The sequence below is a fragment of the Paralichthys olivaceus genome, chromosome 4 (assembly GCF_024713975.1).
Source record: "Paralichthys olivaceus isolate ysfri-2021 chromosome 4, ASM2471397v2, whole genome shotgun sequence".
Taxonomy (NCBI): Eukaryota; Metazoa; Chordata; class Actinopteri; order Pleuronectiformes; family Paralichthyidae; genus Paralichthys; species Paralichthys olivaceus.
Window position 1 is genome coordinate 19,249,520 of NC_091096.1, and position 26,804 is coordinate 19,276,323.

The following is a 26,804-nucleotide window of genomic DNA, read 5'->3' on the forward strand; positions in this document are numbered from 1 at the left end:
ACATGCACACGTGCAGACAGGAGCGTATGCACATGCACAGATTTTACACACTTACTCGTTCACACGCAAGAGAAATACAGAGCACATACACAAAATGCTTCAAGCCTAAACCCTTTCTTTGGAAGCATACAGTGAAATATATGGGATTAATAACCTGAATAGCATAATTTTTTCACCTCTAGCCTTTAAAATAATGCATGCTTGGCTTGGTGTCTGCATGGAGTTGTGCCTGTATATGCCTGGTTATCGGTGTGTACAAGACCTGCTGTGTGACCTGGTTTCATGCAATCTCCATCTTCTAATTAGGCGGCTGCAGAAAGGCTGGAACGAGAGGAGGAGTGATTAGTTGCCTTTGGGTATTTCATAAGTGGCTTTCAGTGCCACATTTGCATTATTTGCTTGAGGTCTGAATAACAAATCAGCCTACCTTTGCAGCAAATTGAGGCTAGCAGCTAAAGACCATTAATACATGAAATATAAAATGAAACTGAGGAAAAGAAAGAAGCATAACATGCTAATACAATATAGAGAGGGGTAAAATGAAATATTGAAACACAACATGCAATAACTGTCTCTCAACTCGGAGGCTCCCCACAGCACAGGCTAACACGATCTCTCACTTTTCAAATGAATATATTTTGCTCTGGGTTCATCATAGACGTGTGACGTCTGCCTGAACGACACACGAGGGTCTGAGCGATGGAGAATCATTCTGTGACCAGCAGACCATGTGAACCATGCAAGCCCTATGTTGGAGCCCCACGCTGTACGTGTCCTGTAGGGTCAGTCAGTGTGCTGATCTGTACCGGAGGTCCTGTCCACTCATTTGGCCAGTCTCCCCAACCTCTGCGTGCGGCCGCCACCGCCAGGCCTGGTCAGCCATCACTACACCACTTGGCCGTGTGCCCACGCCGAGTCTTAGAGGGCAGAAAAGAAAGCGGGCACTCAACACGTCCACATATACACACACATACATGCATCTCGCTCACACGCACGCACACACATGATCACAGCGAGTGACAGTGGCTCTTGTTTACCCGGCCCTCCCACCCTCCCTCGTGCTCCTTTCATCCTCTCCCTCTAGTCTGTCATGTTGTGTGTCACTTCCCACAAATGTCAGTGCCACCGTGGGACAGTGATTAATTTTGGTGTGCTTGGCAAAATGTCTTCAAGATGTTTGTTTGAGTTGTCTCTTCCCACCCCCTTACCCACCCCCGCTCCCTGCGCGTCTTGGAGTCGTGGGTCGAGAGTGGCAAGCCCCCCACCTCCTCCTCCTTCTCCTCGCCGCCGCTGCTCGCCCCCGCTGTCACAGCCTCCTCTTTTTTTTAGGGGGGAGGGGGTGGTAGTGCATCATCATCGTCGAGGGACAAAGGATACCTGAACTGACAGAGATCTTCTTTTCTGACCACAGACACTTTTTGTCACTACCCACCACCACCACCTCCACCTCCGTGTGCTGTCTGTTTAGCGTGTGCTGGTGGTGTATGATGGGAGAAGTCTTGACCCAGCACTGGGGGGCTGTAACACTTCACTGTCAGCGTGGCTGATTAGCTTATCACTCACCGCACGGGGAGGAAATACATCATCATTCTAGACAGGGATTCCCCAGTTTAGGGTCCATTCCCTGCCTCCTTTTACTCCGCATTTAATCATCAGACACTCTGTCCCCTCCAGTATTTCAGCTTCACCTCTAAAGCCAGACCTCAGCGCTCTGCAGTCACAACTTTCAGGTGAGCTTTTAGTGAAATCATCTACAGTTGGAGTGAAAGTACATACACATGCACAGACACTGATATGTTCTGTGTGTGGGGGATGAAGAATAAAGCATCTTCCCCAAGTTATTCTGATCAGCTCACTCTACAAAGAAAGTGAAGCACAAAGTGGCAAATGTGCTTTGGCTTCCCCACAGTGTGGTATCAGGTATGGTAATTACTCTGCCATTAACATTGGGAATAGTTAATGTGTATTAATGTGTTAATGGCATGTTAATTACTGTACATGCTAGTGAGAGCCCGCAGGCGTTCTCTCAGATTCTTTGTGCCATGTGGATGTAGGCCAAGCTTAAAAAAGCCTTTAAGAACGTCGATGAAAGAGGATCCTTATGTTTCATTTGTCAGAACAAAAGATTTTCAATGGTAATTTGATCCAGCTCCGTGCTTCTGGAGCTGAAAGTCACTGATCCAGGCGCCACGACAAAGGAGATGATATGAAGTCAAAGGAGACGTGGAGCACGGCTGTAGTGACACTGGCCTCTTTGTGAAATAGATACTTTAAGCCCTCTGTAGTCTCTAGTGTGTTGCTTTGGCAGCGGGTTTTAATAACACGGTGGATTAGAAGCCTTGGATCATGAGTGCCGAGCCCGAGTTAAAGCTCACCTTGGATGAGCCTCAGTAACAGGCTAGATGCCACGGTCCTCCTCCTCCTCCTCCTCCTCCCTGCTCACAGCGTCTACTCCACAGCTTTAAGAGAGATGACCTTTGCAAATATTGACAGAAAATAAATTCTGTTTCGATTAGTTAGCTTTGGGAGACCTTTGCGAATCAATGCAATTAGATGAACAGAGTGTCGATACGTGGCCGGAGCCGTTGGAAGGCACTGGTAAGGAGAGGCTTCAGGGGGTCAGGGTTACTTGTAATGAACAGGATGTTTTTGGATTCAGGGTCTGTAATGTCAAACCCTAGCAAAAATGACTACATTGCATCACATCCTGTTTGCGGCACAGAACAATTTACTGTCTCAGAAAAGCATTGGAAAAAAATTATAATAAAGAAATGCACAGAGCAATACCTCTTGTGTATTTTCTGGCATCTGACTGTGCAGCCGGCCAGCAGAATGAGGTGAAGAAGCCCAGAGCCACCCCTTCCCTCTTACACAGGCCGCATTATCCCAGCAGGACTCTTACCTTTATGGCTCTCTTGCTCACACTTCAGTGATGAGAGCAAACAAGCAGCGGGCCAAAGGTCAGCTAAGCCCACAGAATAAAAGAGGGCACACGGGAGAGGTGGGAGGAAAAGAGAGCGGGCCGAAGCAATGCTTAGATCACTGCCAGGACGTCAAGCAGCGAATGATGTATGAGACAACAGCCCCCGAACCCGGAAATGATTATAAACAGAGAACAGGGGAGAGTATATGAGAGAAAAGGGCTGCATTGTCTTTATCTGTCAAATTTGTTACTTCCTCAGATCTGATAGAGGCGGTGAAACCTGTAAAAAATGAAAAGGAGAACCACCCCTGACTGATAGGGATGGATTAATCACAGTGTCTCCTTTTGTCTCAGCCACAGAGGAGAAATGAGGAACAATCATATAGGCAAGTGCTCCTTCCCCGGCTACTCCACCTGTATTGTTAAATGACAAATGGGGCTGATTAAGGACATGTTACATTATTACTACAATTTCAGATTTTTTTTCTTCTTCTTTACATCATTAAGTGCGTTCTGGTAATTAAGTGAGCCGGCATCATTGAAGTTTTGTGAAATAACTAGACCACGTATGGATTTTTCATTCTCAAGTTCCCATCGCTCGCAGGCTTCACCAAGGTGACACGACTCCCGCACTTTCCCTCTGCACCCAGATTAATCCCACTTTGACTGTGGAGGTGGATTAGAGCTAAACTCGGGTGCCCAAACTTGTTTTATTCCCATATCATCAGACAAAAACAGGATAAAGATTTGAGCAGCAATGCAGGGCTCGAATGTGGCTTTGCAAGTTACTATACAGATTTGTCAACCACACAGCAAATTAAAGATATTATCTCGCTGCGGAGCCTATTTTGTGGAAGTTGTGTGATGATGCAGAGCTCAGACAGTGAATCCACAATCCTCCAACAAAGGTGCACGAAGAGAGACAGAGATACATTGCACCTGTTTTTAAGATAGTATTTTTTCTATGGACCATATATATTTCTTTTTTAATTTTTAGCATTTATGTGCTTGAGACGGAGGCACCATCCCTCCCAACATGTGTGTTATGAATGACCAGACAGAGCTGCTCTGGCACAAATACACCCTGGTGGACTCCTGCAGGGCCGTCTGCTTCTCAGGGCAGTGCAGTAATCATTTTTATCCTGCTGATTTCCCAAATAGAAATGGACATGTATGATAAAAATGTCAGGGCCACTCCACATGTCAGTGCACTAACAGGATTACATGTCACTTTCTAATGTCTCGCTCTGTTTTCCTTTGCCATGAATGGCCACATTATTGCACACAGGAACTTTGTGGTAATATATGGTAAGAGACAAGTAGCTCTTTATGGCCTGTGATTATTTAGTTTGAATGAAACCAGTGATTTATGCCCATTTAGCTGAAAAGCCCTGTAAATTCCCTCAGCTGCATTTCCCCTGGATATAGAGTGAGTGGAGTGAAAGTGACAACTGGGTTTGGTGTGGAAATGTACGCCGCGTCCCACAGTTATATTTAATATACCTGACATGAAAAACGTGCCTACCTACTTACCACCACCCACAGCACAAAGGAAAGTGCAGACCGCTGAGCTTGGGTTGAATCAGAGTGAGGGAGTAAATACTGAATTAGGAAAATATGAAGCGTAGTGGCAGAAAAACCACCAGCTATTAGAGCATGTTGAGAAATGTAGCCAGGCATCTGGTGGGTCAACATTTGAATCATGTGCCGTTTCTTTCATGCCACACAAACTGGAATGGAAACGGTCGAGCCTGTCCAGAACGAGTGCTCTGGGTGGAGTTGTGCAGATGCAGTGTGATGTGGATGAGGGTTAGTGGAGCAGCGGCATATTGTCCACATGGATGGCTTGGCTCTGCAAGCCTGATGGAGCCTTGTCCAGCATCTCAATGTCTCCAACACAAATAGCCACATTCATCCACTCCTCTCACACCATTACACCTAAAAGACTCAAAGCCAGCCCATCCATAAATAGAGCCAAATTTGTTTTTCAGCAGCACTGCAGTCGAACAAAACACCAACAGAGATGAAAACATCAGAGGAGTGGCTACAATATCATGTGCTTCCTAATTTCTTTTTTTATTCAGGGATGGTGTTTATAAGAAAGAGTGCAGGGTCAGTTGGTCAGAGCTTGGTAAAAGGGCCTCTCATTGCATGCCTACTGGCTGGCACAATAGAGCTACTAATCTTCTTATTTACAATCCAGAGGCTGGCCATATCTTAATGAAGCTGTAATGAGCTGTTGAAAAGCCCTGAATTGCAGGAGGGATTATTGAATTGAAACAACTCTGGTAATCATAACGTTCGAGTAGCCACTCAGTATTTACTGCCCATTGAGCTACATTTTTATCCACTTATTAGACTGGATGGCTCAAGCTTGTTTTTTTTTTCTTTTTTGTCTGATTCTGACCCTGCTGTGTTATGTGTTTGTTTATTCTCTGTGAAGCCAGGCATTGTGGTTGCATTCCCAATGCATCCAGGTGTGCACGTATGCTATCTGCTGGGTGATTACGAGTCGCTGACAGACCGGCGAGACTGAAAACCAGAGGAAATAAACAGCGGGATCTGTGAACAAAAATGAGCACTTTGCATAAAATGGACTCTGCACTAGTCTGCTGCAGTTAAGCAGCACATGTTAATACTGCAAAACCAGGGCTGTAAAATAATACAGAAGAAATAAACCCTACAAGCAAATTGAAAGGAGGAAAAAGGATACTTGCCTTGTTGAGTTCGCAGCGTTCACCGCGTCAAAGACTGAGACACTTACTAGAGGTATAGTTTTCTGTTTAGCATCCTTTCACAGAGTAGAAGTGCCACTTCACCATTGAGCATTTGTCAGTTTATGGATGTTGCTGTCATGTCAGCCTTCCCGTACACACACTGTGCAGCGCAGTGTGTAAATAAAAGAGAGGAGGCATAGACATGGGCGACAGGAACACGGCGCACACACAGAAGGCACGTCTCACTTCATACCTGCAGAGGAAACATCACACTGTAGCAGAGTGCGCAGGCAGTCATAATCATTTTAATCTCTCTTAACTATACAGTCTGGGCCAATTTGATCTGTTTTATTTTCATTTTTAATATCAGTCCTAACATGCCCCTGGATGCCATTAGCTGACCCTGTGCTCCTGTTTGGTTTGTTGCTGCAGGTCTCAGCATCCGCGGTGCCCAGGAGGAGGACCCCCCGGACCCCCAGCTCATGCGTTTAGACAACATGCTGCTGGCAGAGGGCGTGGCGGGACCAGAGAAAGGTGGCGGATCTGCCGCTGCCGCAGCAGCAGCCGCGGCCTCGGGCGGAGCTGCCGACAACTCCATCGAACATTCCGACTACAGAGCCAAACTCACCCAGATCAGACAGATCTATCACACGGAGCTGGAGAAATACGAACAGGTAAGGATGCGTATACTACACACAACCGGAGAATAACATAAATAATGTTGTGTTTGAAAAGGCTCATGACCACTGGCTTGCAGTCGAATGAACCCTTTGCTTTGTACGTGATACTCCACATTACTTTAGAGCAGCTTCTTCCCTGAATTTGCAAAGAAAATTGCAAAGAATATGGTGACAGAGGAAAGTTTGGTGTCAGCTTGGGAAAAAATTGTGTTGTAGTTGATCACACAGATCCAAAGGAGTGCCTTAATCATCTGTGTTAAATGAAAGTATGATCATCTCCTTCACCCAGCACTTTGAGCTCGCCATTAAACACAGAGGCATTATGAGTGAAAATAGAAGGTGCAACAGTGATGCCTCAGCAAGCCAGCGAGGTAAATTAGACTAATTTACTCTGCGCTCTCCAAGAGAGGAGGTGGGTACGTGGGGGCACGCAGCACTTCGCCTGGAGTAAATGCATCTTTCTTAAGGGTGTTTCCAGGTTTTAATTATCTAAATGTAAATACTTAACGAATTTTACTCAGAGTAATGAGCTAAAGTGTGCACTACGTAAATGAGTTATTCTAATTAATCATGTATGAACCGGTTTAACGAAAAGCTGTTTAAATTCACTCTGCGTTAGGGCCTGGCCAAATTGCAAATCTGCATTCACAGTATATTCAGGGATTGACTTCACCTATTATGTCGTCTAAGTAATATGTAGATGGTGCACTCACATGAAGCTGTCACCAGTGTGCATGTAATGTCTTCTTTTCCAATGTGAAACAAAGGAGAGTTTTCTAAGTACTAAAAATCTCACTGCTGTGACGTTTGCTGTTTCCGTCTCTCTTTCGTCAGGCGTGTAATGAATTCACTACACATGTGATGAACCTGCTGAGGGAACAGTCTCGCACGCGGCCCATCTCTCCTAAAGAGATTGAGCGCATGGTGGGAATCATCCACCGCAAGTTCAGCTCCATCCAGATGCAACTGAAACAAAGCACCTGTGAGGCTGTCATGATCCTGCGCTCCAGATTCCTTGATGCCAGGTCAGTGGATTGTGTGTGTGTAGTGTATATACCATACATGTATGTGCGTGTTTGTGTGTGTGTGGTATTTGTCGCTTCTGTATGACCCATATATTAGCAAATCCATTGGGCGAGGTCATTTTTAGACTTTGCAGGTCTGAACTTTGTTTTTCCGTTCCTCTCACTTTTCTGGCACAACACACAGCATGAGCACTGCAGAGATGCATGATTTTAATTATGTCCATGTTCCTCACATTATCCATTTTCAAGACAATCATGCTCTCACACCTGAGAGCAGTTACGACCAAAATGAAATGGGGACCGAGTCGAGTGCGTAATGGATGGCGGGGAGGTCATCAGCAGGTGTTGTGGATTACTCTAATCACTAACAGCACGGTGCAGTGTGGCGCTCTGCAGAGAGCGGCACAAGTTCGGGGCCAAACAAGCCAAGTGGAAGCACATTTGCTGCCCACTGCCTGTGTGAAGCGCAGTAAACAAGGCAAAATAAGCAAATGCTCAACAACATGATAAGTAGTGCCCTTGGGAGAGAAGGGGACCCAGATCTAGTTAGAGTTTGCTTGTTTCTACTGGAGATCCCTGGGGCTGTGGCACTTCAGGAACAATGCTCAACTGTGCATGCCGTGATTTCTATAATGTACCGAGATGCACTCCGACTGGGCTTTGCGCTCCATCACGAAGCCCACCCATCCACTGCACTAAACTCCACAGATTACACGCTTGGACTGGAGATTGGAGACCAACAGACCAAATTAAACATTGTATGTGTTTTTGTGACTGTGTGTTTGTTTGCGTGTGTGGTTGTGTGTGGTTGTGTGCTTGTCATTTTATTGGTTGAGTCTAGTCTTCTGTGTGTTGACGGGCCTCTTGGAGCAGGACACGATATTCTGCTCCTGAGGGCCCCTTTGAGCCCATTCCTCATTATTTTCACCATTTATGTGTAAGATTGATTGTGCAATTTGTGCGATCCAAATGGATGAGTTAATGCTGGTCCCCACTAATAGGCTTGCCCGGCCTTCTCTCGTTTTTCTTCCCACTCAGGCGGAAAAGGAGAAACTTCAGCAAGCAGGCGACGGAAATTTTGAACGAATATTTCTACTCGCACCTCAGCAACCCATATCCCAGCGAGGAGGCTAAGGAGGAGCTGGCCAAGAAGTGCAGCATCACAGTTTCCCAGGTGGGTAGTGCTCATCCTATAACAGTAGCTGGTGGGTAATCAGTGTGGGGAAAGGCTAAAGCCTAGAGGGATAGTTACCGTGGGTCACACCACTGAGACACAATGTCCTTACCTAACCTTGACATTGTGACTGCCTAATGATGCTTCAGTCAAGGCTGGTCCCAGTCAGTCAGAGCAGGGCCACAGGGAGGGGAGGCCTATATCATCTTGGCCTCAATCAAAGCACTATGCTGTCCTTCCTTAGCCACCCCAGCGCTGGGTCCCCTGCCATTCCCCCCCCTCATTCCCATCTACCATGTGTGCTCTCTCTGTTGCTCAGGTCATAAGTTAGGAAGAAAAAAAATGGCATCATCCATTACTTTAAGAAAAGCAGTTAAAGTCTGGTGCTTCAAAGCACTGGATGATACTGGGTATTTATTTGTATGTTTGCTGTTCAAGTGACCTTGCAGGACTCTGCTAATTCACAGTAATATTTTAGATTTTAAAGATGCGACTTTCCCACTTTTATAAATATACAGCAAAGCCTCCTTGTTCCTGAAGGCAATATCTCTCACACCTAACCCCCACATCCAAAGTATTATTATCCTGTGCTCTTTTTTTCCTGCTATGATTGTGACTACTATCTACGCTATTGTTCTGTGGTTGTCCTCATGAGACACAATATCAGAGAAACATGAATCTATACAATAATCTGCAGTGTTTTTTTGCTGTGTGGGGAGGGGGTGTTGAGGGGTATATTGAGTGTAGTCATGAAGAGTCAGATACTGTAAAAGCCCATTCTTTTTTGCCTTCAGGGGGTGGGAAGCACCATCACAGTATCACAGGTATGTCATAACTTCTCCTGATCCACTGTTTTTCATTTTTTTGTATCTCGTTTTTGTTTATGTATGTAATAGCCTCACAGTTTTGCCACTGCACAGAAACTCCCTCCCTCACAATGTACTGAATAAATGCTAATGTCATTCTATAGAGTGTAAAGTTTTGAACTGACATTTCTAAAAGAGACGGATATGAATTTTCAGCATTTACATCCTACCTGTAAGTCACACGACAACACAGACTCTATCTGGTTGATCCATACTTTTGCACTACACCCATGTTATCGCCATATTATGTGTGTACAAATGTGTCACATGAACTATTTCACTTTTTGGCTATTGTTTACCACATTATTAATTTATTTTTTTTGTTTGTTGTAGAGCTTTGACTAAATGTGTGGTCTTCTGAAATCCTCAAACTGCACTGAGTTTATTTACCCAAACACCCACCTCATGTTCACGGTGGGCTTTGTGGCAGGTAAAAAAAAAAAAAAAGGCCACCGACCCTCACAGATGGAGCTCCGGTGTGTTTTCTGAGTGCCTCGCAAAAAAACAAAAAAAAATAAACAGGCCACTGCATCAGTTCCCATGAGAACAGATCAGCCCATGCAGAAATTAGAGGGCTTTTAAAAATTCACTTGAACTCATCTCGGGCCCCATTTGTGGCGTGCTCCTCGACAAGCAGAGGCCAACGGCAGACGCTGTTATTGACTTATTCTTAGTGCTTAGGCTCATTTTAAGTGAATAACAAAGCTGGCTGCTCGACATGTGGCCGAGCACGCCATAAGTTATCCCTTGCCGCACCCCGCCCCTTCCAGAGTCGCAAACCTGGCTGGCTGCGGCCTCACTGAGTGCTCAGCTTAGTCATTTCTTTTTTTCAAACAACCCCCCCCCCAAACTCTTTGCACAAGCAGTTCATTAAGTAAAAACCATCCATTGTGAATGGTATGCCAATATCAGTCTGCAGCTTTGCTCAATACATTGTCACTGACGAAACTCCCTGCATCATTTTAGCAGGGATCGTTGCAGAGAGCAAAGCTACCTCAAGAGTTTCCTGCACAAATCCACTGCTTTATTCATATTTAAACGCTACAACCTAGAATAAATAAAAAATAATTTTATTTTGAATCCTGGTTGTTTAAATTGTGCAATGAGCTATTGGCATCATTTGATGTGTTAAGTGTTGCTCTCTAAATGCAGGATGCCGTCTTATCCCCTCTGTCACTTTGCATGTTTCATGCTGGGCTCCTGAATGAAGGCATGGGATTGGATGGCTGTGGTCTGTGTCAGGGTTTACAGACGCTTCATGTGTTTGCTATAATCTGTGTGAATGGCTCAACATTTGAGCCGAAAGCCAGCACAAAGCTTCATTTACATTATTTAGATTTGTAGACATTTTTCTCCTGAGCGACACTTCTCAATATTTCAGCTCAGTAGATTTAGAGAAGGCTCTTATTCATTATTGATGCCGCCTTTATAATTGATAGTATCACAGCCAGCGAGACCACCTTTGTATTTGTTATTTAAGACTTACGGCGTTACGACCCCAGATATATTGAGATCATAGACAGATCATGCATTGCCCTACATCGACCAGCGAGGAGTATTGACCTGAAAAGGGGTGAAATAGTTTGAATTATTAACTACAGCCTCCGCAGCCTCTCCAGTGGGCAGCAGTGAAAGCAGCAGCGGCGTGTACTCGCGAGTGGTGTGCATGGTCATTATACAACCGCTGCCTCTGAGGCTGCTGATGTCAGGTAATTCAGTCTCACAACCTGGTTCTCAACCACACAACACAGGAGTCAATTGAATGCATGGCCTGCCACGAGATAAAAGGGGAATTAGCTCTGTAGATTGGGTTGTGCTCCACACCTTACAGTGCCGTGCATTTGTTCAATATTTAGGTAAACCGGAGAATCACTAACTCCAGAGTTCAGTGGGCAGGAGAGGAATGTGTGTGTGTGTGTGTGTGTGGAATGGAGAAGGGTGGTGAAACGTCTGGAGGATTTGATGCCAACACTGCTGAGGCTGTCCATGCTTCTAACACCATGCAGTGGTAGAATACAGTCATAACACACTCCATCAGCAAGGACAAGAGCAGAATAAAGTAAAAAACATGTTTCACTGTTACCTTTTCTTGAAATAACATGTCTCGTTTACTAAAACACATGGATTTGCTGCAGATCACTGACAGGGTCAGAAGTAAGTGTATATCTACAGTTAAAACACATGCACAGGGTGTGTTCATGTGCACACACTGCAGCTGTGTAGCTGTTTAACACACTGTTTGTGTGAACTATTGTTAGATTAAACAGACTGATGAGCTTCACAAAACGTTTCCTATGGTGTTCTCGGGTTTGTGGGCACTTTGTGAGCTGTCTCAAAGAGTGAGGATATTGTATCTTCTCTGCTTCTACAATCCACTATAAGCAGGTTAAGTAAAAAGGATGATGGCCAGGGCTTTCATTGCTTCCAATTAAACCTTGCTTGTTAGTTTAACCTCTAGGTAAACCCATCAAACAATTGATGTCAAGGAAACCCCGCCAACAGTGGGCCTCGCCTGAATGGTCATTAATTTTAATTGCCTAGATATTAAAGATTTAGAGCACAGAGACGTGCGGGATAGAAATGATCTGATGTCCTGCAAATCCAGTCAGTTTTCACGCCACAGCATTGGCGGGCTGCTGGGGATATTAAAATTTAAGCACATGGGTGGAAATTAAATAAAGCGTCATTAGGGGCAGCTGCACTTTGGCTGGTCCAGCCGTGGGGCTGCAGGGCCTGAGAGGGAGGCAGGAGCCACAGCACAGCGACAAGACACTCTAATTTATAGGACCATTAAAAACAAGCATCATCTCATTATTATTCCACTGTTATTGCAGAGCCAGCATTCACACATAAGGCTCACCCCTCGTACAACTTTTCTATCTGACTGATGTTGGACGTCATTATTACAGTTCAACAAAATTAGCATTTCCTACAGCTCTAACGATAAATACACACTCGGATTCAGACATTAATGTGAACTCAATAGTTCCCCGTGCCTGAAGAGTTCAATTTTACTTCAGTAAAATATTTAAGTTTTGGTTTTTTTAAACACATTTTCAACTAACGCTGCCAAACCAATAATCTGTGTTTACTGCTTCACACGTCTGCAGGTCTTTACCCTCCAACTACACTTTTTGATAATTACAAACTAAAGTTTCCTCTCGAATCACTGAGCATGCACACACACACACGCACACACATTTTTTATAGCTGTTTTACTGTTTTGTTACTAATCACAGTACAGCTACATAGACCAACCATTAAGTATAGTGAATGCTCATGTAGATTTGCATGCATGCTTTAATTAATGTTAGAATTAGTAATTTAGTCAAATATGAGCATTTAGCACAACATGCAATGTTTTCCAGTTTTCTCTAGTTGGTCAAATTTGATGTTTAGCCTTATACATACTTATACAAACTTATATATAGCTTGCAATTTGCCATGTAGGCCCTGAGTTAAATAATTGTACATGTAGATATATTTTAAATGATTGTATATTTACATGAGGTGTCAATCACCCAGACTCACTTCACTGAAATCAGTGATAAGTCTTTAGAGGGTAAAACATGAACATTCATATATTTCCTTGAGGGAAATACCAGAGTTTGTATCCTTAACAACCGAACCTGATATGAGAAATATATATAATACGTTGACTTTAGTGTGTGAACAGTAGGAGCCCCTTGTGTTTTAGTTTCGTCAGGAGATCTGAGAGCATGTCGTGCTCCCATCCATGAGAAGACACAAGTGGCTCCTGATTATGGCTTAATTAGCTCGTGTACCCGGCGGGCATTATTCTGCAGGGGCTGGGAATTGGGTACTTGATGGACCCAAACATGACATCTTGAAACAATCACACTGCTCAGTGCACGGTGCTGTAGCTGCCTGACGTCTGACTCCTCTGCTCCTCCTCCCTCTGCTCTCCCTTCACAGGTATCCAACTGGTTTGGCAACAAAAGGATCCGGTACAAGAAAAATATCGGCAAGTTTCAGGAAGAGGCCAACCTGTATGCCGCCAAGACTGCTGTAAATGCAGCACACGCTGCAGCCGCTGCAGTGCAGAACAGCCAGGCCAACTCCCCTACCACACCTAACTCCGGTAGGCACTCCTGCATATAGACAAAACAATAAAATAAAAAGATCTGCCCTCTACCTCAGCCCTTAACCTGCTGCCTACATGCCTCACTCTCTCATGCACCATTCACACAGGCAAGAGTGACAGGCTCTGCTCCCAGCTTGGGGATCACAGTGTCTCCTGTCTATAAGACAGTTGATGCCAAGCAAAGTCATGCATAAAGAGACTGTTCCTGACTTGTGAACCGAGAACACGTGTATTTTTGGCAAAAAAAAAAAGAAAAAAAAAGAAAAAAAGAATCCAGAATGATACCATGGGATTTGTTTTCCCCTGACTTCCTGTCAGCTTCCTGTCATTTGTAATGCAGTCGTATGTAGTCTTTTTTTGCACAATACAAAGAAACGTAATCGCTGTGAGCTTTTAACCTACAGTAATATTATTATATTTAAGTGACATCATATGCAGATCGTATTGAATAAGAAAGGAATAAAAAGCAGCCTGATAGGGCATGTTTAGTGATGAGATGATGTAATGCTGAGTTTGGACTAGGTTGACCTGCGTCGGGATGTGGTAAGCTTATGAAGTGGTCCCTTTTTCTTGCACCCAGGATTCCAGATGAAAGATGAAGAGTTTCAGCTGGATTCTGCAGAGAGCAAAAACACTCTTTTAAGCAACATGTTTACTGGTACTGGTCTTTTCATAAGCTTCTTATTGTCCTTGTCATTTTACCTTGTGATACTGTACCTCCCTGCCAAAGTTAGATTGGAAGTAGGTGGATGTGGAACAATTGGGAGCTTAAGCTACCAAACCACATATAGAACCGGTCCCTTTTGTGTCATGTGATTTTCATTTCACTTGTGTCCACCGCATTCGTTAGAAAAAAGATCATCATCCCTCCTTCTGCATATCGTCCTCCTCTGTTTGTTTCTCTCCCTTTCTTCACCCCTGTAGTTGCCTGCTTTATCGGAGTCTTTCTTGCATTTCAGTGCATCTGTCTGCTTGAGTTGGGTCTGTGTATGCGGACACATGCGTGTAGCGTGTGTGTCTGCGTTATTTGTGCGTGTGTGTGTGGGTCTGTGCTTTCCCTTTATAGGCATCTCATGTATTCAGCTACTTACATCTTCCCTTTCCAGGTTCTTCAGGTTCTTTTAACCTCCCAAACTCTGGGGACATGTTCTTGAGCATGCAGAGTCTGAATGGGGATTCTTACCAAGGGGCACAAGTCGGAGCCAATGTACAGTCACAGGTAGGATCAACTAATCAGGGACAGTTCCTGACTACCAGTGCAGAGAGCTGTCCTTGTCTTGCCTGTGTACTGAGCCATCCACAGTGCAGTCTGCAGCACATTCAACCAAAAACAGAAAATATGAAAAAAAAACACAGTGCTCAGGGGACGGCGGTAAAATTACCACAGTGAGGCGTCCGATAACAATCGATTGACCACAGTGTTTACTGACTATTTAGCTTTGGATGGAATATTTTGGCAGCCAAAATATAATCCCACCCCACTGCTTTAATGCCACAAAGCAACTTCCTGGTTACTACTCCAAACATTTAGCGAATGCATTTGGCTTTGACTTGAGCTCTTGGGTTGGTATTGGGTTTTTGGTACCGTGTTTTCCCCTCCCTTCTTTCTGTAACCTATATTGCTGTCTTCCTACCTCATCCTGTTATTGTTTGTTGTTGATGTCTTCCATTTTGTAAGTTTGACGCAGCTACACAGCCCACACACAACAATGCACCTATGAAAAATAGAAGAATCAGTGCTTACTCATGATTATGATAAAAATAAAACAGTTATAGTGTATGTCACATTATTATCATGTATGTTCTGTTTTATTATTATTATTATTATTCCATAGCCACTATAGAGAATGTAATAGAGCATGCTGGTAACGTCCTGACATTGCTTTTATTTTATTTTATTTTTTCATTAGAAAATCTCGACGCTGTGTCACACGTGTTAGTAGATTTGCTGTCTCAGAAATCTCTCTGTGATTTCACGTTAGTCTCTGTTGCTTCACCGAGCATGTTCACAGTTAGTGTCGGACTGCAGCGAGACACCCAGCTGACCAGCCTGTCCACCTTGTCTGTCCCCTCAGGTGGATACCCTGCGCCATGTTATCAGTCAGACGGCAGGATACAATGATCCTCTTGGGGGAAACATCATGTACAGTCCACATGGCTTAAATGTAAGTAGAGGTTTGACTGGATAAACTTGTTGATTGCTCGGACAAAAGCAGTGTGAAATAAGTTAAAATATGTTTTTCAAAATTGTATTTATGATACAGTCCATCATATAGCTATGCAACAGGGGCGGAGCGATGGGAAATCTGACCCCAAAGTGCCCCCATCCTGTTGGTAGTCTTAAAAGAATAGTGACTTAATAAAAATACTAATAAATATGACAATTTAAAAAAAAAAGAAGAACACAGTGTTATTGAACAAGGAACACTTTTCAAAATATATTCGATGATGTGTGGCTTTGATCAAAGCTGTAGAGCTAACAGTGAACAAGTAATGACTTAAATGTGCACTTTACTGAATCAGGAATCGTGCATGGATGTTGGATGTATAAGTGGCATCTCTACGGCCCCTGATTTAAAAAAACCCTAGATCTGCCCCTGCCTTACACCCAGTAGATAAAAAAGAAAAAACCTTGCATGTGTTAACTTCCCAAATCAAATATTAGATATTGAATCTTTCACTTTTTCACCTGATATGAACAAAAGTAGAATTACTCAGCAGGGAAATGAAGCCTGCAACCAATGATTTCTTTGACTCAAATCAAAAATGATGAAAATAATACTGCACAGTATCTGTTGCAATTTTAGCTGTTTTGAAATGCTTCACAGAATTTTTCCCTCGCCTTATCTCCATGATAAAAGATGAACATGTGATCGCCCGCAGCCCCTTCCAGACATGAATTCCATCTTCTCTGATGAGATTTGATATGGCGCCTTTTTGTAAAGCAGAGCATAATCTGGAGCTATCAGAGTAAAGATTAATTTCGTTGATGAGAGAGGATGAAGAGAGAGGGAGAGGAACAGTATCAGACAGCTCTTTCTCCCTCTCATGTGTTTGCTCTCTTTATATTGTTATGCCTGTTGGGTGAAATGCATGCATATTCACTCTAATGCTATTGAAAGCTTAAGCATAAAAATAAGGCATTAAATCACTGCTGGAAATTAAAAAATATTTCTGCAAGGGGAAAAAAAAAACCTCTCATGTAAACAAACAGCGGGGGCTGTAGCCATCGTTCGCTGCTGTTGGTGTCATTTTGGCTTTGCTGACGCCTTATTGCTATAAGCTCTTTAGACATGTCAACTCCTCACAGGATCAAGTGTTTTTCACTTTCTCACAAGGTTTCTCACTCTCATGTGCAGTGCCGACCTGTGCCTACCGGCTCACCACAGCTCAGTGTGATCCCAACAGAAACAGCAACCCCAACACACACATGAACGACGAGGATCGGAACGAGCGAGAGGCTCCTATTTTGTAGCGACAACCCGGAAAGTGCCATATAGATGTATTAGCATAGACTAACCTTTAGCTTTGTTAGTGGTGACGTACAGGGATCCAGTAAAGGCTAGGTCACGCCTGGAGCAAAGCAAAGTCAGACTGGCTAAGACTGGCTCTCTTGGAGAGGCCCTGCCCTGTCACTTCCACTCAGCTCTCCCCACCTCACCCTCGCCCGAGCCCTCCCTCTTCTTGACTGACAGGAGAATATGTAGCGACAAGCTGTCGGCCACTACTGAAATCTGCTTAGACACTGATTTTAGGGAGTTCTCCCATTGGTCAGGACACGAGACAAATTTGTTTTCAAGAGTCTCTTTGCTGATGCTGCTGTGATACAAAGGATGCTCGGAGTCAGGACTCAGTGTATTTGCTGCATTTTAATATCAGCTGACACACTTTGTTCTGCTTCCTTTCCATTTCTGGAGTGTTGTGTTACATTTTGGTTGTAACATTGTACCAGGCTCATTTTACAGAGATTGTGATTGTAATCTCAACCTCTCCCATTTGTGTCCCAGGCTAATGGGGGATGGCAAGATGCAACGACTCCGTCTTCTGTAATATCTCCGACAGAAGGACCTGGAAGTGTGCACTCCGATACCTCGAATTGATCCGCCATTAATGCATCTCCTCCTCAAGCTGGGCATGGACTCTTTTACTGGCTGACCAACAGCAGAGGATATTAAAAAAATAATCACAACAGATTAGTTTTCCTGTACCTTAAAATGTTCCGCCACACGAACGACATCCTCCATCACGAACACCAAGTGTTTCCTGATTGTTCAGTGTTTTCTTTCTGCCTTCATAAACCAACCATGCCCTTATTTGATTGTCATAGGAGTAAGCACACACATGTATAAATAAAGAACAGCCCTCAGATGTTACTCAGCAAACTTTCTCTGCTCTGAACTCAAATTACTGGAGGACACTTGTGTATTTAATATGACATTTAAACGGCCATTAGTTTGATTTTATTACACCTCTCCATTTTGATGATTGCTTTCTCTTCGCATTCTTACAGTACGTAGATTTAAGCAGCTGTTTCTTTGACTGTAATGTGCTCCACATCTTGTCCAGCAACTCAACAATGCTACTGTTGACAGCTCAATGGCAGCTTTGTAGTTGCGTTCAAGATTTATTTTCGCCTTACAGCCCTATACATTAGTACCAGAGAATGACTATTCAAACTCTGGAACATAAAGAAGTGTAATTGATTGCTTGACTATAACATGACACCATTCCATATTTTATAATTTCATGTTTAGTATGTACATATGTAAACATTTTTTTTGTACTGCTTATGGAAATCAACAAATCCCCCTACGGTAGATCATTCCTTCATGGCACAGGAGCAGGCCCCCATTACGCAGGAAAAGTTGTACATAACATAACATAGCTAAAGAGTAATTATACATCCCATCTGTCAATCCACAGCTTTATTACCTCATTCAAATTCACACACACCAATAATTTCCAACTTTTCTGTAGCTTAGAGTGCTCACTTACTACCTCTAAACAAAAATCACCACATCATCCTTTCTTTTGTCCTTATTTAATGTTTTTATGTAGTTATTTTTGATGACATCTTGTAACACTGTAAACTCTATCATTCTCTATGTAATCTAATGTATATTTTAATCTTTTAATAAAATACTGTTGCGGGACTGCAACTTAAAATGACAAAAATAAAAAAATGAAAACGATAACAATATTAATACCGTGAAGAAGAGATGTGGGGAGGGTGTGGGCGGGGTGAGGTTATTGGTCTGTGGCTTTTACGACGGGGGTGCGATGAACATTGTTGATAAATTAATGCCAAACAGTAAAACTGTTGTAAATACTAAAGAAAAAAAACATTTTGAATGTTGCTCATCTTGTTACTAAATCATGCAAAAAAAAGAAAAAAATCACTATAAAAACTGTAATGCATAGAGGTTTCAGTATTCAGAACTGTACATTTCAAGCTCTGTTCAACAGGGTTCAAGACTTCTTTTCTCTCTTTTCTATTGTATGTGATTCTGAAACTGAAAAGTCATGACCGATGATTTGTGGCAGTGATTCTAATGTATTAAAGATGTTTAGTGTTACTTTCTAACCAGACTACACCCTGGACTGAAAAGTCTTCCTTGTGGTAGTTGTGTAATTTCAAACATGAATAAACCTTTTGCTTTCATGACAGCAAGGTGTGTCGTCTTTCACGTTTGTTGCATTTTCAGTAAAAATCAGAATCACAAACTGACAATAAAAAAACACATTTTAATGTAGACGTGCTGCACCACATAAAATTAAGACTAGACTAATTAAAATTTGTTATTCTCTCATTGATGATTAAACAGTTTTGTGTGTTTTTAGGAATATCAGATACATTTATTCATGCTCATTTTTTCAAAGTATGTATTCATCATTTACAACTCAGTTTTATGCCTTTGCTCTCATTTTAAATGGTGAAAAGAAGCTAAAGACGTAACCTGGTTTGCAGCTACTGTGCAGCTGACATGGTTAGTGCAATTAACTGAAATGTCAGCCACTTCTAATCCAGGCTATTCTGTCTGTCTGTTGTGGAAAGGCTGCCTTAATGGATCATTGGTTACCAATTCCACATGGAAATTGACATCCATTTATTCTCATTTTCTCAGCAGAGTTCTTCATTCCTGTCTCCTTCATGTCCAGTGTTTGTGTCTCTCCGTCATGCACCTTGCTGGATTTTACAGAGTAAAAACAGCTGAAGGGGCCGAGTGTCTGTACAGTGCTGCAGATACAGGAGCTAATTTAATATGAGTGTGTGTGCATGTGTCAGTGTTTTGATTTCAACATATGAGTGCGGATAGATGGGAAAAAGAGAAAAGAGATGTAACAGCATAGCACAAGTTTAATCCAAGCGCAATGCACAGAAGGTTTTCCCGGGAGAGCACATTTGTCCACTCAACCAGTGCAGAACTTCATTGAACACCTTTCTGAAGAAATCATATCTTTATCCTGATATAATACACAGCCATGCCACAGACTTTCATCCGACACTGCGATTTCAATTTAAAAAGAAATATTGTTGCCTTTGAAGAAAATCAAAATAGAAGCTTTATGGTTTTTCAAAACAACGACGTTTATCAGTTTATTTGTCAGGATTATTAATATTGATTTGATTCTGCTTATGGGATTTTTAGCCACACATGTGCATCCACATGAGTTTGTTTCATAGCAAACACTTATGTTTGATAAAAGTGAATATGCATGCACACAGTTTTTCCTCTAACAAAAGCATTTGGAGTTCAGTCCTGCTGTATTCTGCCATTTGGATTACAATCCATTTGCTCATTCTCCCGTTACAAATATACATTTGCTTCCTCTACTCTTCAACTATTGAATTTTAAGTACTGCACTTAGAAAAATTGGCCTCAGAACCTTTTAAATAAAGAAGCTGCATTTTCTAAGATTATGCCTATTAGAGATTTTTTGTAAGGTTCATTAAAGACTACATTTTCTAAGTAAAAGTCACCATGAAGAGCATGCATCATTAAATATGGAAATCCAGAATTACATTAGCAATATGCACCAAGCTAGTGCCAATTAAATTAGAGAAAGATATCATTTATATTATTAAGGTAGAGTTCATATTAGATTAAATGTAAAATGTAATTCTTTCACGGTTTGATTAATTGCTTATAGTCAATTGTTCACAGAGCCATGTTATACTGCATTTCAATTGAGAGATTGTTTATATTATAATGTAAAAAGCGGTAATTGCATCACACTATTGTTGAGTTAAATTGCTTGAAGATTAAAACAGAAATTCACAAACCGGAATACACTAGATCTATTTTCCACTCTTACATCTGCCTCTATACATTATTCAACCCCTTTAAACATTAAGAGTGTTTGTAACTATTATAATGTTCGTGTTAGAAATGATGGAAACATGTGTACTTTCTATAAAACTAAGGGATTTGATTTCAGAGAGTAATATAAATTACGTTGAGTTGTTCCCAGACAGAGAACATGATGTTACAGCTGCGATTAATGAAATTTTGAAAAAACGTATACTAAATGTTGTTTTCATTGGAAAGTGTTTGGAAGTTTTTTTTTTCAAACTAAGCTGATTTAAATTTTCAGTCCAGCTGATGACGAGCTTGTGATAATTGTTGGTCATTGTAAATTGCCAATGATCAACAGTTGAAGTGAGCTAATGCATCTGACTTAAAAAAGACAGAACGAATCACACCAATACCCAAAGAGGAGAATGTAGAGTCATTGTTCATAGCCATTATATTAGGACATAACTCAGTTATACTGTGACTCATATCTTTGGTGCTATTATCTTGAAGTGTTGGGTTTAATAATAACATGGATATTTGTGACAAGACTGAGGTATAGAAATACATGGGGACATTTTACTTGAAATCCCCTTTTAAGCAATATAAGCTCTGTTTAAGCATTTAGTAGTTTGTAATACTATGAAATTGTTGTTTACATATATATAAAAATGTTTTGTTAATTTAGTTATTCATATTCACTTTTATCAGCTCGCTACTACAATGTTGTATTTTATAAACCATTTAATAAATAGGTATTCCTCTTATTAAACAGGGGAGGTGAAGGCTTTTCACTCAATGATTTATATCAACTATCATAAACAGAAGGTGGGAATTGTTTATATAAATCCCTCCGTCTGGTTATCTGCCCCTTAATATTTATTTTGAGTAAAATATTGTTCAATGTACTTCGTCCATTTTTAATCAGTGTGCAACAGTATCTGAAATAAAAATGATATTCTCTCAGTGTGATGCTATGATCTAGAATTATGGTTATTGGCTTGTCTACATGGATTAAAACATGCAGATAATCGAGCAAATTATGTTCTACTAAAGATGTAGTTATTTACTTTTGCTAGTGGTTTTCTAGGAGCAGCATTTACAGAACAGAAAATCCACTTTTTAACAGATCTGGTTACTAATCCTCTCTTCTTGAATACCCCCTCTTTGCATAATAGTTTTGCTTTGTTGGAGTTTGCAGAGGACAAAATGCTCAGAGCCAGAGACATGTGTACGTACAGACCAGGCTCCGTCTGCACTGATCTCCTCAGCAGCACTGACTTCTATTAAGAGGTGTGCCCTGAGTGTCCTTTGAGCTTAAAACAGTGGAGTTAATTTAACATCTGATCCTAACTCCCCTTGCACTTTTAAAAGCTCAGATTTCCTCTTAACCCATCCACCCATCTCCAAGATTGCTTTAAGATTGCACGAACACTGAACCGATGGTGGCTTATCGTAGCTTGTTGGGCAGAGGGAGGCATGTGAAGGCTTGTGACAGGAGACAGATGTTTGGCTTACCTCTTAGCAGACGCATGTCAGCAAGCAGGGGCCTTTGTGCTGCTCAAATACACTGACACCAAGTCACAAAAAAATAGAAAACAGCAGAAAACAGGGGCACTATCTGTCGTTCTCTGCGTCTGTGTCTCCTGCATACGCACAGCGCACAATAAAAATTCAATAATTATATCATGTGAGTTTATTAAATCGACGTCTACTTTAATCTAAGGTTTGGACCTTTCTAATTTGGCTTCATAAAGACTTTATTACTGAGCCACATATGTCACCATTCACTTAACTGCACAACTTACATAGCAGGTGCAAGTCAAGCAGGCAGATGATAGATGTAGCGTGGAGCACTGTTTCATATGAAATGAAACTAAAGGCTCAAGTGCTGTAAGATGACAATGATTGTGGTGACAGCTCTTAAAGTCGTTTGATCTATAGACGAGCAGCAACTGCTTTTCATTAAGTTTGATCTTCTGTGGCTTCATTACATTTTTTTAAGAAATAAAAAGTGAGAAAATGTGTAATTTCTGAAAATAAAATAGATAAATATGAGGAATAAGGAAGCATATGTTAATGTAATTCAAATTCATGAAATATTACTGTGCAGTACCATTGGTTAATCTGCCTGTTTCTTTGTTAGGGCTGTGACTAGAAAAACATGGAGGTTTTCCACATACGGATGTATTCTTTCCACAACTCACTCATTGTGTTCCACTGTTATTATAGTTCAATAACTCAACGTATGACATGAAAATTAATCAGAGGAACTAACCACACATCTTTTCATGGAAAGAGCAGATTATTTTTTCATTACTTTACTGAAGAGATTGCTGCTAAAGGCTTTGTTGTTTGACTGCCTTATTGTGAGTTGACTCACAGTCAAATTTTCAGAAACTCACAGCTCTGTTTTAACAAAGAAAACAACAAGCAATCATTGATAGTACATTACAGAGTGACAACACATCTAAACAACAATCCAGAAATCCATTTGCAAACTGCATGTCAGTTGTCATCAAGAATGCGTTGGAGCCCAAAAAAATATGTGTGCTTTAGGCAACATATCACATTCAGTTCTATTGTTACTTAAAGGTGCTCTGTGCAGTTTTTGACCACTAGGAGTGCTATTGAGCAATCTTTGTTTGTATGAATGTGTCTGATTGTTGTTTGTGGAGTGTGCTCGTAGAAGGACTAACATGCACACAAGTGGTACTATTCACAGTGGATTGACAGTAAGTTTGTAAACATTGATATAAATGATGTGAATGTTGTAATATTGAATATCGTAAGTAATGTGCAATTTGAAATGTTTTAAACATTGTCTTAGACTCAAGGCTCAACCTGTCTGAGCCGGAGAGAAAACTAACCGCACAGGACAGACGTTATGTTTTCTGTGTGTATAGCCCAGCCCCATGCTCTTTTGATTGTTGTTGTAACATACACATCATATGCAAGCATCTAATTTAATTTGTCTATCTACAATGAATGATTCTACATTAAATGAAACACTATTACTATGTGAAATATCACTGGCATTGTCTTGACTTCATAACTGTAGTTTAAAATATAAACTGTAACTAACTGTTTGTATCAGTTTAATAAAAGCTTTATAGAGTCAAGGACAATACTTCTGGAAGTCAGTGGGCTTTAACAGTGAGATGTTGGTGAACAGTCTGTCAAACAAGAGTTGGGACAGTGAGCCCATGGATGATTGTATGACTGTTAAGAAGGATGGGAAAACTTGATTAGATCCAAAGGGCAAGGTCAACTGAGTGCTATGTGGCAAGAAGGAAGGGTGATACTGTGACTTAAGATTGGGACACAAATATCTTTGTATTATTGAGGACACTTATTAGAAAAAGAAATGTAGCCCTGGAAATAACGAAGGTGCTGTGGAAGTTTGGTTGATTCCTGAAGAAATCTTTACCCCATTCATGTCTTATCAGAAAATATATTATATTAATTGATTCACAAAATTAAAGTAATGAAATAGCAATTTTTAATCTAATTTTTAAAACATTTTTTTCATAGCAGCTTTTGAAGTTTAATTTCATTTTATTTAGTGCTCACCAGGATTTCTTCACATTCTCATCTCTCTCCCAGTTTTTTTGTCTCTGTCTCCTTCTTTTCACTTGGATGTATATCCTGACATCCAAAAACAAACGATCCTGCTGTCAACGTCTGGAAAAAAGATAAAGGGGCTGAGGCAATTTGTTATTCAAGATTAGGCGAGTGGGTCATTGACTAAGTATACCAGACAACAGACCAAATTCATTTACAAGCTCAAAAAAAAGGTATAAAGTGACAAGTCTACCTAAAGTGACAACATGTACTGTTGTGATGTTTTTTTTCCACAATATAAAATGGTTTGTTAAATATCCCCTGCTACATGTTCAAATGCTGGAGATGTGATGATTCAAAAGAGGATGGCCACATGCTGGGCATCATTATCAAAAGCTTCGGCAAGTATTCAGAGCAGCATTGAAGTATTAAAGAAGCTTTACAGCCAGATTTATATTTGAGGTTTATAACCTGGATGTTGTTTCTGCAGTAGGTGTCCATGTGCACGAGTCTACAGAGGACGGAGCAGTCATTTGTTCTTTGTGCAGCTGGACTGTACCTAAGCCATTGTCTTAGCAGCACAGATACAGATCATCACATAGAGAGTGTTAGGATGCTTCATAATGATCTCAGTGTGTCTCTTTGTCCTCATGAGCCTGGTGGTGTTCTGTCCTGTGTAGTATGTCAGCGGTGGAGGCTTTTCCAAAGAAACAAACAGTTTGTGTATCGTGTCTCTCTATACAAGTCAGTGGAAAAAGACAAATAAATGTGAAATCACCCAATGTCACAATGACACCAAGACACATTCACACTAATTGAATTCTTTTAATTTTGAGCAACACATCTATCCCAGAGTTTTATGGAACTGCCTCATAATAGGAAACATTAGATGCTAGCTAAATTACAGCCCACGTCTCTCTCATCAGTTAATCGTCAACTGGTGGCTGCCTGCACTCTAGGTAATACATTTAGAACTCCTCTTTGTTAGTGAATGGGACTTGGACCATATAAAAAAGTTAAAATATATGTGAAAATTCTTCAGGTTTTTGTTATTTTGGGTAGTTCTCATCACACTGATGTTTTTCAAGTGTTTCAAGTAAGTTTGATTTTTATTTAATGCTGTAACAACAGGATGAATCATTGTGATTGACGGATGAGACTGAGTAACACTTGGATAAGCATGTGCATCGGTGTGACCACAATTCTTAGATTTGATTTCCCGATCGCTACTGCGCCGACCTTGGCACCAAATGTACAGACGGTAGAGTTTGTATCCAGGATATTTTTGACTTATTGGGAGGAATTCAAGATGCTTTGTGATTGTTTATATACATTCAATGGCCTCTACAGTTAGCACATTAGATTTAATTTAAACAATGCGAGAAAACGTGTATATATATATATATATATATATATATACTGTATATAAGCTTTATGCTAAGCTAAGTGGCTATGGACTTTAGCTATATGTGAGAGATATGTGATCTCCTCATTTATGTCCTGGGCAGACAGTACAAAAAAGAGCATCTCCCAAACCTGGATCTATTGGTTAAGGTGACGTTGTGACCATCATGTTCACTATGATTATTTAGAACAGACAACATTTTTCATGAAAACGAAATACACACTACTCCAGTTTAATAACAAGTGAGTGAATTGTTATTGGACTGAAATGGATCCAAACCTGATATCCACCCGGCTGCTTTGACTTTGATAATTACTCGAAAGAAGAAATAATTTTTACGAAACATCTTCCCTCCTGCGTGTACTGGTGCAGCGTGGCTATAGGCTACACGGTGTAATGGGAAGTCGTTAGCTTTTGGTCTGATGCAGTTTGTTCTCAGTCCCTCGCTGCTACATTTATATTTCATATCTTATGTTTCACACTGTATTAACAGCTGTGGCTTGTTTTTGCCATCTGCAGACAATTACTTTAGTTTACTTGGCTTTGTAATAATAACATGTTTTCTCCTTGCAACTCTCTCAATAGACAACATACTGCAAATTCTTGACAGGTGCTGAGGCATTTGCTCGGGAGACATGGTGAGGAGGATTATTACTGCATTATTTAGTTCTCCTGAAATAAACAAACACATTCCCTTCCTGGCATCATGTGCAACTATCAAGTCAGCGTTGTGTTTTGCATCGCTCCGGCTCAGAGCAGCCAATTATGATTTCTTTGACTACCTCGAACCTCGGTGCCCCCTCTCACCTCCAACAAGATCCACTTAGTGTCAAATATTTTCCCTTCCATACCCTCTCATTTGCTCTGTATCTCCTCCTTTTATGACCTTTTTACATTCACCTTGCCTTGTATCACCTTCTTGCTATCACCACAGTGGCTCAGGTTCCGCTCCACAGTCTAGTTTCAGTATAATAACTTGACACTTCACATTGCATTAGTCTTAGTCCCGACAACAAGGTTATGTGACCTATAGTGTCAGAGAGCATACAC

At 41.3% G+C, this 26,804-nt stretch overlaps 1 protein-coding gene across 8 annotated transcripts in view; it reads left to right on the top strand.

Annotated features, from left to right (window-relative positions):
• The window catches only part of pbx3b (pre-B-cell leukemia homeobox 3b), a 57,493-nt gene extending 38,336 nt beyond the window's left edge, over nucleotides 1–19,157 (top strand). For 2 of the 8 annotated variants that reach the window (XM_069524090.1, XM_069524091.1), the window contains exons 3-11: nucleotides 6,073–6,314; nucleotides 7,155–7,345; nucleotides 8,384–8,519; nucleotides 9,314–9,343; nucleotides 13,322–13,487; nucleotides 14,071–14,148; nucleotides 14,597–14,709; nucleotides 15,566–15,655; nucleotides 17,498–19,157. In XM_069524090.1, the coding sequence (XP_069380191.1) occupies nucleotides 6,073–6,314; nucleotides 7,155–7,345; nucleotides 8,384–8,519; nucleotides 9,314–9,343; nucleotides 13,322–13,487; nucleotides 14,071–14,148; nucleotides 14,597–14,709; nucleotides 15,566–15,655; nucleotides 17,498–17,590 (1,139 nt within the window). In that variant the 3' untranslated portion in view covers nucleotides 17,591–19,157. The remainder of the gene's footprint in view (nucleotides 1–6,072; nucleotides 6,315–7,154; nucleotides 7,346–8,383; nucleotides 8,520–9,313; nucleotides 9,344–13,321; nucleotides 13,488–14,070; nucleotides 14,149–14,596; nucleotides 14,710–15,565; nucleotides 15,656–17,497) is intronic. The other 6 variants (XM_069524092.1, XM_069524093.1, XM_069524094.1 and 3 more) reach the window with 4 other exon arrangements.
• Nucleotides 19,158–26,804: the final 7,647 nt, after the last annotated feature.